Below are 15977 nucleotides of genomic sequence, written 5' to 3'. Positions count from 1 at the left end.
GCAGAGCAGGGCTTTGTTGCCGCAGAACTGCAGAGTACGAAAGGAGAGGAATGCACCGTCCTCATCGTGGACTCAAAACAGGTCCGTAAAGTGACATGTATATTTCTCAGTTCAGCTATAGGCATATCTATGTTTAACTGGACCTGACCACGTTTTCATGTTCTGATCCATCAACACGTAATTTAAATGTTAATGTTATTGTTACAGACGAAAACGGTTAAGAAGGATGACATCCAGTCGATGAACCCTCCCAAGTTTGAGAAGATCGAGGACATCGCCAACATGACCTTCCTCAACGAGGCCAGCGTCCTGTACAACTTGAGAGCTAGATACACTTCTGGGTTAATCTATGTGAGTTAACTGGATTGTCTTTCAAATTACCTTTACACTCACATTTTTTCTAGAAAATATCCCCCTAAATCATATTTCTTTGAGAATTGATTTACTGGATAAAAATGTAAATTCACAAAATATTCTGGCTTGTCCTGAATGACAATTGACGAACCATGTGATCAACATGATCCCATATATGCTACATAATAAATAAAACAGCACCTGCCTAACAACTGACCACAAAATTATAATCTCCGTCCTCCAGACGTACTCAGGCCTGTTCTGTATCGCCATCAACCCCTACCGCCGTCTCCCCATCTACACCCCGTCCATCGTTGCCAAGTACAGAGGCAAGAGGAAGACCGAGATGCCTCCTCACTTGTTCTCCATCTCTGACAATGCCTACCAGTTCATGGTGCAAGGTACGATTAACTGAGTCTTAATGTATAGTTTCGAATAATTGTAATGTGGGGAATCCTATGTAACAAATAATCTATCGAGCCTGTTGTGGATACTACACGTAATGAACAAGTCTATTAAAGTGATACTTGCAAATATCTGTATGCACATAAATAGGCCGGTGAAAATTATTAGCAGTAACCTTAATACCATATTTGATTTGATTTCAGAACGAGAAAACCAGTCTATGCTTATCACGTGAGTACTGCCCTTATGTGTTTCTTTCTTGTCTCCGTGTGTTTATATGGCTCAGTTGGTACTGGCCTGGATCACGTAGTAACGCGTTGAACGTGAGTTCGAACCCTTGGTGTGTCAGCACCCTACCAGTACACGTGGCGTTACGTGATCGTCTACCTCTACAAAGTTTTCTACTCATATAAAGTTGATGTAACTGAAACACTGTTCAAAGCGTTACATCAAGGCATTCACCCATGTGTTCACACGGCCGTTTGTATGTTACAAGAATAGCAACCTCGCCAAAGGCTATAATGCATCGTATCTTGTTGCATACATTAAAACGTAGATTGTCCTCTGAACGTTTATACATACTTATATGTTACCTAGCGGCGAGTCTGGCGCCGGGAAGACTGAGAACACCAAGAAGGTCATCGCCTACTTCGCTTTTGTCGCCGCCGCCTCCAAGGGAGAGGGGGATGCAGATGAAAAGAAGGTAAATGAAATTAGTTTCTTATGAATTGTAAATACTAAAAGCAACGTTTTCTGATGACAATATGAAGTAAAACAAACATGTTGTTAATACGCGGCATGTCTTATTCCAGGGGTCCCTCGAGGATCAGATCGTACAGGCTAACCCTGTTCTTGAGGCCTACGGTAACGCCAAGACGTCCCGTAACAACAACTCCTCCAGATTCGTAAGTTTTCAACACACCATTCACGAGCACCTCTCCTAAAAAACGGCTGACAAATAAGAGTAAAGTTAATTCACAATGATTAGTTATGATACTGTATGATTGATTTGAAGTTTCGTTCATGTGGATGACTTGACAATGTTATTCCAGAATGTGGGTCTTACTTTTTTCAGGGAAAATTCGTCCGGATCCACTTTGCTTCTTCTGGAAAGATCGCTGGTGCCGACATCGAAACTTGTAAGCTATTTTCACTTCAGGATATACTGATAAATATGTACGTGATGTGATATTCGTGACAGTCGTGATAATTATTTATCTTTCATGCCCATGTTAGTGTGCATAATATAAGAATTCACAGAAGTGTGTTTCACGTTATCAGACTTGAGAGTGTTATGCAGAGAGAGAATTTCTCTTCTTATCTGCCCTCATTTTACATTGATATTACTGACGATGTTGCAAAACTCTATTATTTACTGCACTGGAGTTTGTGAATAATACACATCAAAATATATGTTCTTCAATTTGGAAAATCATAAATCGGCTTCAGATCTACTGGAAAAGTCCCGTGTCACCTACCAACAGTCTGTGGAGAGAAATTACCACATCTTCTACCAGATGCTGTCTGGAGCAGTGCCATCAGTTACAGGTTAGTTATCATAGCCTCGTACTTGCATTTATTAGGGTATATTATGTGCAGTTGACTCTCCTCTTCATAATCACATAGAGTATGTGAATGACTGGTTGTTTACACTGGATATAATTGGGCCCATGGGAACATAACCTGGATCTATCATTCATGCGAACCGCCCGCAGTATTTCAATGCGGTATTTATTACTAACACACTCACTACTGCACATTCATATCATAGCTTGTTGTATAGACTATTCTACTTTGTTTACCAACACTGAATGATCTTATTTCTAGTGTTATCCACGATTAGGTTTTCTCAACCAAAGTTAGGGATGATATTTAAATGGTACAAATATACTCAGTGTGTAAATATTTCTATGCTTTATATTTCAGAGAAGATTTTGGCCAATCCAGACGCTGGTCTGTTCACCTTCATTAACCAGGGAGTCCTTACCGTCAATGGTATTGACGATGTTGAGGAAATGAAGATGACTGATGTAAGTTTCATAATTGATTACAATATTGTTAGTCGAAATGTCATGAACACATGTTCAGACTGTTCATAGTTAGACCCTAACCTTTATTGTTCTTAACAATTTGGGCTCATACTAAATGTATATGCTTACTTCAGACGGCCTTCGATGTCCTGGGCTTCAACGAAGACGAAAAGACCAGCGCCTACAAGTGCACAGGCTCTATCCTACACATGGGTGAAATGCAGTTCAAGCAGAAGGGTGAACAGGCTGAGCCTGATGGAACTGCTGAGGCTGAGAAGGTTTCCTTCCTGTTGGGTGTCAACTGTGGTGACTTCCTGAAGGCTCTGTGTAAACCCAAGATCAAGGTGGCCATGGACTACGTCACCCAAGGAAGAACCAAGAATCAGGTCCTCTACTCTATCGGTGCCCTGTCTAAGTCCCTCTACGATCGTGTGTTCAACTGGCTGGTGAAGAGAGTCAACCAGTCACTGGATACCAAGAAACCGAGGCAGTTCTTCATTGGTGTGCTGGATATTGCAGGCTTCGAAATCTTTGATGTAAGACCAATTTATATGTAACTTTGTACCTAGGTTAAGAAAAGCATGTCATGATATTAAGTGATTCAGGAATGGATATTATGTAATAAATATTTGATCAATATATTAATTTATCAATTATTCTGAACAGTTCAACAGCTTCGAACAGCTCTGCATCAATTACACCAACGAGCGCCTGCAGCAGTTCTTCAACCACCACATGTTTGTGCTGGAGCAGGAGGAATACAAGAAGGAAGGCATAGTCTGGGAGTTCATCGATTTTGGAATGGACCTGCAGGCTTGCATTGAGCTTATTGAAAAGGTTTGTATTGTATCTCGTCGTATAAGATGGGATTGCATTGGTTGTTGTTTAACGTCGCACTCAGCAATGTTCCAGATATATGGCGTCGGTCTGTAATTAACTTGCAGGCCTGTATTGAGCTCATCGAAAAGGTACATGTTAATTCCAAATCTTATATCGTTTCCGAAATTTGATATTTTCAAGTATACATAGCCTCATACAGGTATAAATAATGATCACATATAACGTTAATTACAAATAAATTGACATATGACATTATTTTGGCAGAATATATCATCATTATTTTTCATGTCTAGCCTCTTGGTATCCTGTCAATCCTGGAAGAAGAGTGCATGTTTCCCAAAGCATCCGACAAAACTTTCAAGGACAAACTGACTGAGAACCACATGGGCAAATCTCCAAACTTCCTTAAACCCAACAAGTCTATGAAGGGTGGTGCACATGGTGATTTTGCCCTGAAGCACTACGCCGGAACAGTTCCCTACAACATTGGAGGCTGGCTGGAAAAGAACAAGGATCCTGTCAACGAAACCATTGTGGATCTCCTGAAACAGTCCAAAGAACCACTTGTCCAGCTGCTCTTCTCACCACCAGCAGGGGGTATGCATTAACGAAAAGAAATATATTGATTCTCCAGAATTACATTGATAACCTGAAGAAACAATTAATGTGTGTGTGTGTGTGTGTGTGTGTGTGTGTTGTGTGTGTGTGTGTGTGTGTGTGTGTGTTGTGTGTGTGAAATCATTTTGTGCAACGATGATATGTTTATACTATTTAAAACCTGTCTTAAATCATTTAAAACCTGAACTAAAACCTGAACTGTCACTTCTTACGCCTTAAGTCATCGTAAATATATGATCTTGATTGTCTAGATGCTGCTGCTGAGGCTGGAGCTGGCAAGAAGAAAAAGAAGAGTTCTGCTTTCCAAACCATCTCTTCTACTCACAGGGTACAGATTTGTAATGCTATCTAGCATGTAATATATGTTACACTTTCTCAGTAAAGTGTAATCCCAAATATAACATATGTTACATTAGTAAAGTGTAATCCCAAATATAACATATGTTACATTTGACCACTTTCTAAATGGAATTGTGTAATCATAGCTTTCGGCCGTGGGAGCAGTGCCAATTAACACTTATCAGAGGGGTACACAAAGCCCGCAGTCTAGACTAACAGTTGTCCGACTTCCATTTTTGTGGAAGTCGCGGTAGCTGAGCGGGTTAGGCGGCTGACTTTGTGTGCTGGCGATTAGGTGCCTCACTCTGAGGGTGTGAGTTCGAATCCCGGATGGGGCTCAACTCAAAAGTACTAGAATTTGTACTTTACTAAGAAAGTGTAATCCCAAATATAACATATGTTACATTTGACCACTTTCTAAATGGCATTGTGTTATCATAGCTATCTAACATGCTCATAATGTAAGCTAACAGTAAAAACTGTCCTAAACATCTAACTTTGTAATGTGTCTGTTATACAGTTCATTTCTTACCCTTAAAATGCATATTTCTATAATCGTGTTGTAAATTAACATCCTTTAGGAATCTTTGAACAAGCTTATGAAGAACCTTTACTGCACACATCCTCACTTCGTCCGCTGTATCATCCCCAACGAGACCAAGACGCCAGGTATATATCAAGGAACTTATCTAATTTTATGTATCTGTCGAAATATACTGTATCATATCAGGCTTTCATTTTTATTTATAATAACGATATCAATTCATAATTGAACTTAAATAAAAAGAGATTGCACGAGGTCCAAAGTAGTATATTTGAGTGTTACCTACGGATGTTGGCAGCTCACAATAAATAGAGCAATTCAAGCTCTAAATATCTATATCAATGGAATTCAGGTCTGATTGACGCCGGTCTTGTGCTCCACCAACTGCAGTGTAACGGTGTACTGGAGGGTATTCGTATCTGTAGGAAAGGATTCCCTAGCAGAATCATCTACTCAGAGTTCAAACAGAGGTACGATTACAAGGACTATTGCATAAAATGATATCAAATGAAATAATTTCAAAGTAAGAAAATTGGTATGAAAATGCATTTTAGTAATGATTTTTTGGCTAGCAATGCTATATACTCATGTAACCTTTTTCACGTATTATGCCTCGTCGCTTATGTAGTGTTTCTACTGAGAACTGTTTTTTACAGATACTCTATCTTAGCTCCCAATGCGATACCAGAAGGATTCGTTGAAGGTAAAGTTGTCTCCGGCAAGATCCTGGAAGCTTTGGAGATGAATCAAGATGAGTACCGTCTTGGTAACACGAAGGTGTTCTTCAAAGCAGGTGTTCTTGGTTACCTGGAAGAAATCCGTGATGAACGTCTATCTGTTATTGTAGCATTGTTCCAGGCTCACATCCGTGGTTACCTGATGAGGAAATATCTCAAGAATCTCCATGACAAGAGGTAAGATAACCCTCATTATGATAAAAGTAAACGTTTACAAGATTAAATTACGTCCACTGTGTTTTCTATCTTGAGCGTTATGATAATTATTTGTATGGCATTGGAATGAAATGAGTTTCTTACGTATTGCAGAGTTGCACTGGAACTTATCCAGAAGAACATCCGTAAATGGCTTGCCATGAGGAACTGGTGCTGGTGGAGATTCTACACCAAGGTCAAGCCCCTCCTCAGTGTTGCTGCTGCTGAAGATGAGATGAAACAGAAGGAGGAAGCATTGGGAAAAACAAAGGATGAGCTCGAGAAAGTGGCGCAGAGGTGCAAGGAGCTTGAGGAACAGAGTGTGACCTTGAGCGAAGCCAAGAATAATCTGTTTCTCCAAGTGCAAACCCAACAAGACACCATTGATGATTGCGAAGAACGAATTGAGCAGCTCCTTAAACAGAAGGAAGATATGGATCAACAAACCAAAGATCTCGAGGATAAACTCCTGGACGAAGAGGATGCTCATGACAAACTGAAGGAAAAACACAAAGCTGTGGAGGGTCAGCTTGAAAGCATGAAGACTGATATGGATACCCTAGAGTGCGGATTGACTAAGGTATGTGTGCATATATATGGTTGATTATAGAGTCCTACCTCGTTGTCCTTCCACCTCTTGCTCAGCGGTAAATATTGGATTATAACTACTAAGGTGAAAAACAAAATTGACTGATATGATGCAGAGTAGGTTAGATAGGAAGCAAGGCACTTCCATCCAATCCACCCTTTTTATACAAGCATATTCATTGCCGATCCATGGGTCAAATGTGAATAATTATACCCGAGATAGGTTGATAAATGTATTTTTCATTTATTGCCTTGAGCCAACTGATAATTCTATAGGTGTGTCCATCAAATATGAAAGCTGCTCCAATACCTTCTCATTACCTCCATGATGTAGTATCCACGCATAGACGTTTAAGTGTAACAGCAGTGAAATCATTCAGGATGACACTCTGAGTAGTGTATTGTCAAGAAGGTCTGGATGATAAACCCCTGGTTTGCGGTATTTGGAGATAAATGATAATACTAGCATTAAGGTGCTGTAAGTGGGTTGTTATTGTTGTGGGTTGCAGCTAATGACTCTTAACGTTTAAAAGCTGTGTGAGAATGATCTGCGAAAACAACTGAGATTGATGTAATAGTTTTTTTACGTTGTCAGTTGTTCCTAAAAAGACAAAAAGAAGGAAATTATCACCATATAACTGGAATATTTGTTCTGAAAAACACTGGCATTGACTTTGGTTACAAATGCCATCCTGGTTACAATGACATTTTCACTGAGGAATCCCGTTCAGAGAAAAACATGGCAGAACGAGCATGTCAGTATGACGAGGAGCATAATAACCAGGGATAACTGTAATACAACATGTGTTCATGATTAAACACTAAACTATATGTTATGATCATCTGATTACAAATGAGAATGGACAGCCTCTTACAACTATTTGTCTTTCGATCTATAGGCTGAACACGAGTGCAAGACTAAAGATGCTCAGATCAGGACCCTCAATGATGAAATGACACAACAAGAAGAAGCAATGTCTAAGCTATTAAAGAGCAAGAAGAACCTTGACGATGAACACAAGAAAACCCTGGATTCCCTCCAGGCCGAGGAGGACAAGGTCAATCACCTCAACAAACTAAAGACTAAGCTTGAAGGAACACTTGACGATCTTGAAGATGCTCTGGAGCGTGAAAAGAAGGTTCGATGCGATGTTGAAAAAGCGAAGAGAAAGTTAGAACATGATCTAAAGGCAACACTAGAGGTTGTTCAAGACCTGGAACATGTCAAACTGGAACTTCTGGAATCAGGCAAGAGGTAAAGATTAACTGTTTTCCTATCTCAGCCCGCATACTACCAACTAAGTCACGGTCATTATAGGTACATAGTGTCTTACAGGTATCAATTACGTTTGATTGCTGTTTTACAAAACAGTCCTTAAAAACTATTACCTGAGTTTGAAGAAATATGGGACAGTGGGTTAGCCTTGTGATAAGCGATCACTAGTCACGCCGAATACCCGGGTTCGATTCCTCATATGGGTATGTGTGTGAAGCCCATTTCTGGTGTCCCCCGCCATGATATTGCTGGAATATTTCTTAACTCAATCACTCACTGTAAAGAAATGCCTACTTCTCACCTATAAGCTTTCAAACACTTAATATCTTTTTCAGGAGGGATAAGGAAATATCTAACCTAAATAATCTCTTGGAAGAGGAACAGACGCATTGCAACCAACTTCAGAAGAAAATCAAAGAACTACAGGTAATGTCATCATACTTTTATACATTATCAAGCTACATGCATGATTAACTAACTCATATACCCTTAATATAGTTTGAGCATCAATCGTAAGATATATCAGGATTAATGTTTTCAGAATATAACCACAAATAATCTCACGTTGTTAACAACTCATGTTTCAGAATCGCCTTGATGAGTATGAACAGGAGCTCGAGTCTGAAAAGCAAACACGCGGAAAGGTGGGTTTTATAGCAGCCACTTGCATTTGTGAACCACAGAAAGACATATGTTAATGCGGCTGCTCATCGGGTCGAGTCAACAGGTCGGTGCAATATCCACAGCTATGATGTTACTTTAACATAGGTGAAAAGCATCATGAAGGAAGCAGATTATCTTAAAGACATTACAAATGAAATGTAAGATATTATGGTTTAAATCCTTCACACATGTTTCATGCATAGTATATTTCTGTTTCAGGTTGAAAGGCAGAGGATGGAATTAGCGAGGGAATTGGAGGAGCTCCATGAGCGACTGGACGAAGCCGGAGGCGCTACCGCTGCTCAGGTAATACTAGTATTATTCTATAACATAACTACCCAGATCACACTAGCATTAATGGGTCACACAACTGCCCAGGTCACATAATGTTACTGGATTACACATAATGTTACTGGATCACACAACTGCCCAGGTCACATAATGTTAGGACACTGCATTACTGGATCAAACAGTTGTTCTGGATAAGCAACTGCCCAGGTCACTGCATTACTGGATCACACAACTACCCAGGACACTGCATTACTTGATCAAACAGTTGTTCAGCTAGCTCAAGCATTACAGTATCATACTACAATTTAAGTCACATTGTCATTATTTTATCACACAGCTGCTCAGATCATACTGACACCAGACGTGTCATATAAGAAAATGTATGAAGCAACAATGTTGTGAGAAAACCATTAGTTTTGAAAATAAACGAATAAATAATAAAAACTAGTGCATGAGCAACGCTTTTGTGACATGTGACTGTTTGTGTGCAGATTGAGCTGAACAAGAAGAGGGAGCAGGAGCTGGTCAAGCTCCGCCGTGAGATGGAGGAGACGAACATGCACCATGAAGCTCAGGTGGCGACCATGCGCAAGAAGCACGCAGACTCTGCCAATGACATGAGTGAACAAATTGAAATGTTGCAGAAAATAAAATCCAGGTGCGTCTAAGCTTCCTTTATAAATGCATATATTTATATTATCAGTTTACAATCTAACGCGTTATTTACCTGGATGAAAATTTGCAGCACAAATGTATCTTCTTTCGATGACAGTTATTATCGTCCTTTGCATTTCAGGCTTGAGAAGGAGAAGATGCAAATGTCGACTGAAATTGATGACATGCAAACGGAACTTGAACACGCGAAGAACAAGGTAATTAAGTGAAGCATTCAATTATCTCCGTAAATACTTGTGTCTTAAATGATGTAATGGCTTACAGTTTTCGTTTATGTTACACTGTATTTAATTGTCTACAGATTAAGTTTCATTTCAGATGATAATAATGCTTGCACATCATTAGAATTGAAAGGAGTTTGAACAAAACAATATGGTTGTGTATATTACTTCAAATAACACTCGAATACTTGTAAGTTATGGAATCCCATTCCAGGGCTGCTCAGATGTGGTGTCCAAGCAGATGCAGAGTCAGCTGACTGACCTCAACGCTCAGCTGGATGATGGTGCACGCCAGTTCAATGATCTACAGACCCAGAAGAACAGACTTACATCTGAGGTGACTGAAGTGACACGACAGCTGGAGGAGACTGAACGTACCCTCAGTAGAACCCACAAGGAAAAGTCTTCTCTGGCCAGCCAGCTGGAGGAAAGCAAGCGCTCTTTGGAAGATGAGACTAAGGTACATATACCGATTGAATGCTTACATGTTTACATGTTTATGATCCAATATTTCTTGTTAAGTTTTAAATACTTTCTAAAGCAAATTTGTATTAACACTTACTAGTGCATCAGTATACTCAGTATCTCCTTTATTCCTTTCAACAGATCCGCCAGAAGGTCCAGACTGAGGGCCGTCACCTGCGGGGGGAGGTAGAGAGCCTGCAGGTGCAGCTGGAGGAGGAACAGGAGAGCCGCACAAGCATCCAGCGTCAGTTGTCCAAGGCCAACGGCGAGGTTATGCAGTGGAAAGCCAAATTTGAGACAGAAGGGTCATCTAGAACTGAGGAACTCGAAGAGTCAAAGTAACAAAACCACTAATATTTCACACCAATTAATAACTAAATAACTGGAAATTAAAAGTGTCTGTGCACAGTGTACAGCATTTTAAGGAATAAACGAATTTTATGGATATGTGAATAACATTGAAAACGTGCTATGCTTTGTTACCCCTACGCAACTCAAGCACATACTAACACAGGTTTATTCTGTCTGTTTAGGTAAAACAACTGAATATTCAATGACGTTTTCAATTACAGACGCCGTCTCCAAGTCAAATTGAGCGAAACAGAGCAAGCAATGGAAGCAATGCAAGCTAAATGTAGTTCCGTTGAGAAGGCTAAAGCAAGGCTTGACGGCGAGCTTGAAGATCTCATGATTGACGTTGAGAGGGTATACAACTCATTGATTGTTACTTCGAGTCGGCAATGATTTGTATATATGTGATACTGGTTTACTACTGTTAACAATAGTTAACATCAAACACAATAGATCGAGTGTGTCTTATATGAGTGTAACTTTAATATCACGGGTATATCTAAGTCAGTATGATCAGAATGAGACTTAAAGTTAGTTAGTTAGTTAGCTCAGGTCAGTCAAGTGATTATCAACACTTTTACTGAATCATAATTATGGTTATTATTATTACATCATCAAATGTGGTCATCGTGAACGCAAAAGCTCGGAACTCTAAGTGTGATTACTTTTAATCGAAATACATTTTCTGTCGGCCCAGTTTTAAATCCCGATGTGAATCAGATGCTGTTCTCTTTACAGGCTAATGCTACTGTTCATAACATGGAGAAGAAGCAGCGAAACTTTGACAAAACTGCACAGGAATGGCAGACAAAGGTGAAGGATCTTCAAGTTGAGTTAGAATGTGCTCAGAAGGAATCCAGGGATTATTCCACCGAGTTATTCCGCCTTCGAAGTGAGATGGATGAATGCCACAGCCAAATGGAGTCTCTGAGGAAGGAGAACAAGAATCTGGCTGGTGAGTCTACATCATAATGGTGTCTGATTTGGGCACTTAGAATTAGGAACATCTTGTATTTCTATTTCTGTTCAACTTTTCAAAACGTACCTTGGATTTCAGATGAAACCGTTCAGCTGAACAGGCAACTGACTGAAGATGGTCATAGTGTCAGTGAGATGGAAAAGGTAAAGAAACGTCTTATGCTAGAGAAGGAGGAACTCCAGGCCGCCTTGATTGAAGCAGAAGCTGCTCTTGAACAGGAGGAGGCGAAGGTTATTCGTGCCCAACAGGAGGTTTCACATGCACGTGGAGATACCGAGAGACGTATTGCTGAGAAAGAGGAAGAAATTGACACTTTGAGGTCAGTTGATTGTAATCGTGCTGTATTGTGTTTTCATGACCGAAATACCGCAGTCGAAAAAAGTGCTTCTTCAAGTTCCCTTCTTCATACTAACTATTTATCATTCACAACTAAAACGAATCTTAACAATAGTTTCATATTCACAGTTATGATTCAAAACCACCATTTATAACTGCTTACTTAAATTCACGAATTGTGGAACAGACATTGTATGACGTTTATATCCTCAGACGCAACAACCAGCGCTCTCTTGACTCTATGCAAGTCAGTCTGGATGCTGAGAACAAGAGCAAGATGGATGCTGTTAGGGTGAAGAAATCTCTGGAACAGGACATTGCTGAGCTGGAAGTTGCTGTTGACACAGGAAACAGGGCTCGTACCGAGGCCGAGAACTATGCTAAGAAATACCAAGCTCAAGCTAAGGTTGGTTTGCATACCTTCAGACCTATTTAATGTGTCATAACACTGAAACATGATCAGTTGTATACTACAAGTGAACATGTATAATGATAATCTATTCTTTTTCAGGAGTTTGAAGCAATGGTTGAAGAGGAACAACGAAACTGCACCGAGGCTCGTGAAGCATACCAAAGTCTAGACCGCCGCTGTAACACCATGAAGGGAGAGATTGATCAGATGAGGTCGGCTCTGGAATCAGGTGATCGTGCCCGCAAGGCCGCAGAATCTGAGCTGCTGGAAGCTGAAGGTCGAGTGAACGAACTCACAGCTCAGGTATCTACACTAACAGCTCAGAAGAGAAAACACGACATCGACATGACCACTGCCCAGTCTGACCTTGAAGATGTTCAAACCGAGGTGAAAACAGCTGAGGACAACTACAAACGTGCTGTAGCTGATGCTGCTCGTCTTGCAGAGGAACTCCGATCTGAACAAGAACACAGCAGACAAATGGATAAGATTAAGAGAAACATGGATATTCAAATGAAGGAGATGCAAGTCAGAGTTGATGAAGCTGAAGCCTCTGGACTCAAGGGAGGCAAGATGGTCTTACAGAAACTAGAACAGAAGGTACGTAAGATTTTTAAAAACTACTCGAATTCTTTGGCATCGAATTTTCCACCAAATTGTACTTTTACCTTTGTTGGTCTCTATAGCTGATTTGAACAGTGCAACCTCTTATCATGACAGATTGTTTGTTTTTCTTTTGCCAGGTTCGTGAGCTTGAGGCCGAACTTGACAAAGAACAGCGCCGCCATCTTGAAACCTCTAAGACATCTCGAATGTCTGAGCGCCGCCTCAAGGAAATCGCCTTCCAGGTGGATGAGGATAGGAAACACCAGGAAAGACTCCAGGCCATAAATGAAAAGCTCAATGCCAAGATCAAAACCCTGAAGACTCAGATTGAAGAAGCTGTAAGTGCATTCAAAGATACATACCTGATGATATAGAAAGTCGGAATAAAACACTATATTTGAGCCAGAGTAGGTAACTTAACGAACGACACAATGAATTTATTACATTAAACGATGATAAAGCAACACATATTTGTATTTATCAGCCACAAGTGGAAACGGCTTTTGAGAGCATAACTAAAAATTCATGAATTATGTTGATATGTCTCTCATGAAACTCTTCAACATTCTCTGTTTCAGGAGGAAATGGCTGCCACAAATCTGAACAAATACCGCCGTGCACAGCAGGAGTTTGAAGATGCGCAGGAAAGAGCAGACTCTGCTGAACAGACTCTTCTGAAGATGAGGTCCAGGAACCGCCGCTCAGTATCTCTCGCTCGCAACTAGAACTTGGGCCATGTTGCGCAATAAATTCACTCAGCCACAGTCTTTCGGTGGTCCTGAAATACCTTCCAGATCAAATGGTGTGAGGAGATGATAACTTGAGTCGAAGGAGACGTCAGGGTGTAAACCAGGTTTTTCTGGCTACAAACCTGTTGTGCCTGGTATCACTATATAGCATCTTACACAAACAACCTACCTCACGTCACATTCCTGTACGAACCAGCCATAGACCCAATATGTACCGTGTCGTTTCACATTCTGAAGGATATAAGTATATCCAAATTCATGTCAAAATCTATTATTCCATCATGTTTTCCACTGTATAATTCTAGAATCAGTTTGACATCAATACTTATTCCGTACAACATTCCTATATCACGCCTTTCTACAAATATATCGCACATTTAAAGGGAAAACTAATTCTGTTTAACAAGATATATATCTGCTTGTGAGTGTCTATGTCCATACCATTAATAAAATATATTATATATTTTAGACTAGTGTTGTTCTCATGTAAATAGAAGCGGCAGGTATTCGCTAACATTGTGAGGATCTCCTGTCCCACTGGGAGCTCTTAAGACAAACACATGCAAGCCAAATGTTCTCCTGAAACACACGGGAACATTAATGTACATGTAGAACATGAGAACTGCATCCTTTTCGTGATTTTGTCACCACTGATACCAATGCACTTCTCGTATACATCGCTCATATATAGTCCATAGCGAAAGAGAGCCACACAAGGACAGACTGCAAACCGTTGTGGACATTTGATGATCGACCTGGATGCTGCATGCTAGATACACTGAATTCATTAACTGCTTATAATTACTCCACTGTTTCGAGATAAAACTGCGTTGTTTTGAGTTCCGCTGAACATGAACATGGTATGCCTGTGGTCACATCCCCAAAAGCGTATGAACAGAGAAAAATAATCCGTTGTTTCGAGTTAGGGAAGTAAGGAAGGATCAATACAAATCTTTCGGTTCCGACATCTTAGTGCCCCCGCGTCCCAGCATTATATTCAACAAAGAAACGTTTCGAGACAACTATGGCAATAATTATACGTTGCTGGCAACTATCCTGCTGATACGCGATTTGCTGTACATATAATTTGTTAATCTTCTATAACATAAGTACTAGCTACGTCATCTAAGGCGCCGACATCGACAGTGTTCCAACGCTAACTCTTACGAAATATAGTTCACAACGCGTGCCATGATTTATCTCATAGAGACTGTTTGGTTGTGTGCATTGAAGCACCGTTCCACGGTGTCTCATATAATGCTCTATGCTCATGATAATAATGTTAAAAGCATAACGGAATTGCACAAGTGACACAACATTATTGAACAGTTATACAAGGCATGTCTCCATTACATGCGATTTAACCAAATGGTGTGCAGGGTTGTTACATGTAACGTTGTGATGAGGTAAACTGCACGTCACACTGGTAACGCAATGAGACCACAGATACAAATAGCATTTACCACAGCAGTTCGAACGCTCATATCGTTATTTTCAGGAGCCAAACATATTCACTTTTGACAATGCAACAACCTATTATGTACTGATATAGTGGTGTGGTGAAATTATGATTGTACTATAAATGGACGTGAATGCACACGACTGTGTGATGGTACGTTTGTGTGGGCCAGTGTGTGTGTCCGCGTATATGTCTATGTCTGCTGGTTTCACAGTGCTAGTCCCCAGAGATTCCACCCAGGCACACGGTTAGGTCCCATACTGCCTACAGTTCCAAACTGCCTACATCCCAAACAGCCAACAAAAATTTGTAGGCAGCGTGGGAAATGATTTTTGGCCCTGTAGAATAATGGAACAGCCCAATTATCAATGAAGAAGGGATGCGTCGTTTGGAGTAAGGAATAATTAGGGGGATTACATGAAATGTTTTAACGTCGTTTCGTATGACACCTCCAGGAGATCAAACCACCGAACTTCTGCTCTCCGGACATATTCTCTATCTGCTAGACCATGGAGCCAGTTGGCATTCTATGCAGAAGTACTTTCGCTTATTTAAGAATTTACTACAACATTTTTCTGTTATTATGCACATACATAAACACTTTTGTACGTAAACGCGCTTCAACAAAATTAACAGGCTGATTTTTAATTAGGAGTACATACACGCATATAACCGCGAGCGCACCCGCGCGCGCGCACGCACACGCACACACACACACACATGTAACAGTGAATATGTCAAATTATTGATTTTGTAGAAGGGATTTTGTTAAATCCCTAGGAATTCCAGGGCTTTTGTGAAACCACCGCAGATTCTACAAAATCACTGATTTGACATATTCACT

General features: G+C 40.3%; 1 protein-coding gene across 1 annotated transcript; it reads left to right on the top strand.

Annotated features, from left to right (window-relative positions):
* The first annotated feature begins 240 nt into the window (after positions 1–240).
* On the top strand, positions 241–14106 carry LOC124286656 (myosin heavy chain, striated muscle-like). Its single transcript, XM_046723056.1, is given in 31 exon segments — positions 241–351; positions 599–755; positions 963–990; positions 1357–1462; positions 1572–1664; positions 1835–1898; positions 2209–2307; positions 2686–2802; positions 2805–3325; positions 3456–3626; positions 3923–4226; positions 4499–4575; positions 5168–5255; positions 5483–5600; positions 5787–6044; positions 6177–6642; positions 7550–7905; positions 8262–8352; positions 8514–8570; positions 8809–8895; positions 9372–9538; positions 9677–9752; positions 9991–10236; positions 10383–10579; positions 10814–10946; positions 11331–11547; positions 11650–11890; positions 12121–12313; positions 12419–12919; positions 13063–13263; positions 13504–14106. Coding segments are annotated over 31 exon segments (5688 nt in total). The 3' UTR covers positions 13651–14106.
* The last annotated feature ends 1871 nt before the right edge of the window (positions 14107–15977 follow it).

The sequence above is a fragment of the Haliotis rubra genome, unplaced genomic scaffold, assembly GCF_003918875.1.
Source record: "Haliotis rubra isolate DU_JTF1 unplaced genomic scaffold, ASM391887v1 Scf39, whole genome shotgun sequence".
Classification (NCBI taxonomy): Eukaryota; Metazoa; Mollusca; class Gastropoda; order Lepetellida; family Haliotidae; genus Haliotis; species Haliotis rubra.
Note: the sequence above shows the minus strand (reverse complement) of the source record. Positions and strands in the feature narration are given on the sequence as shown.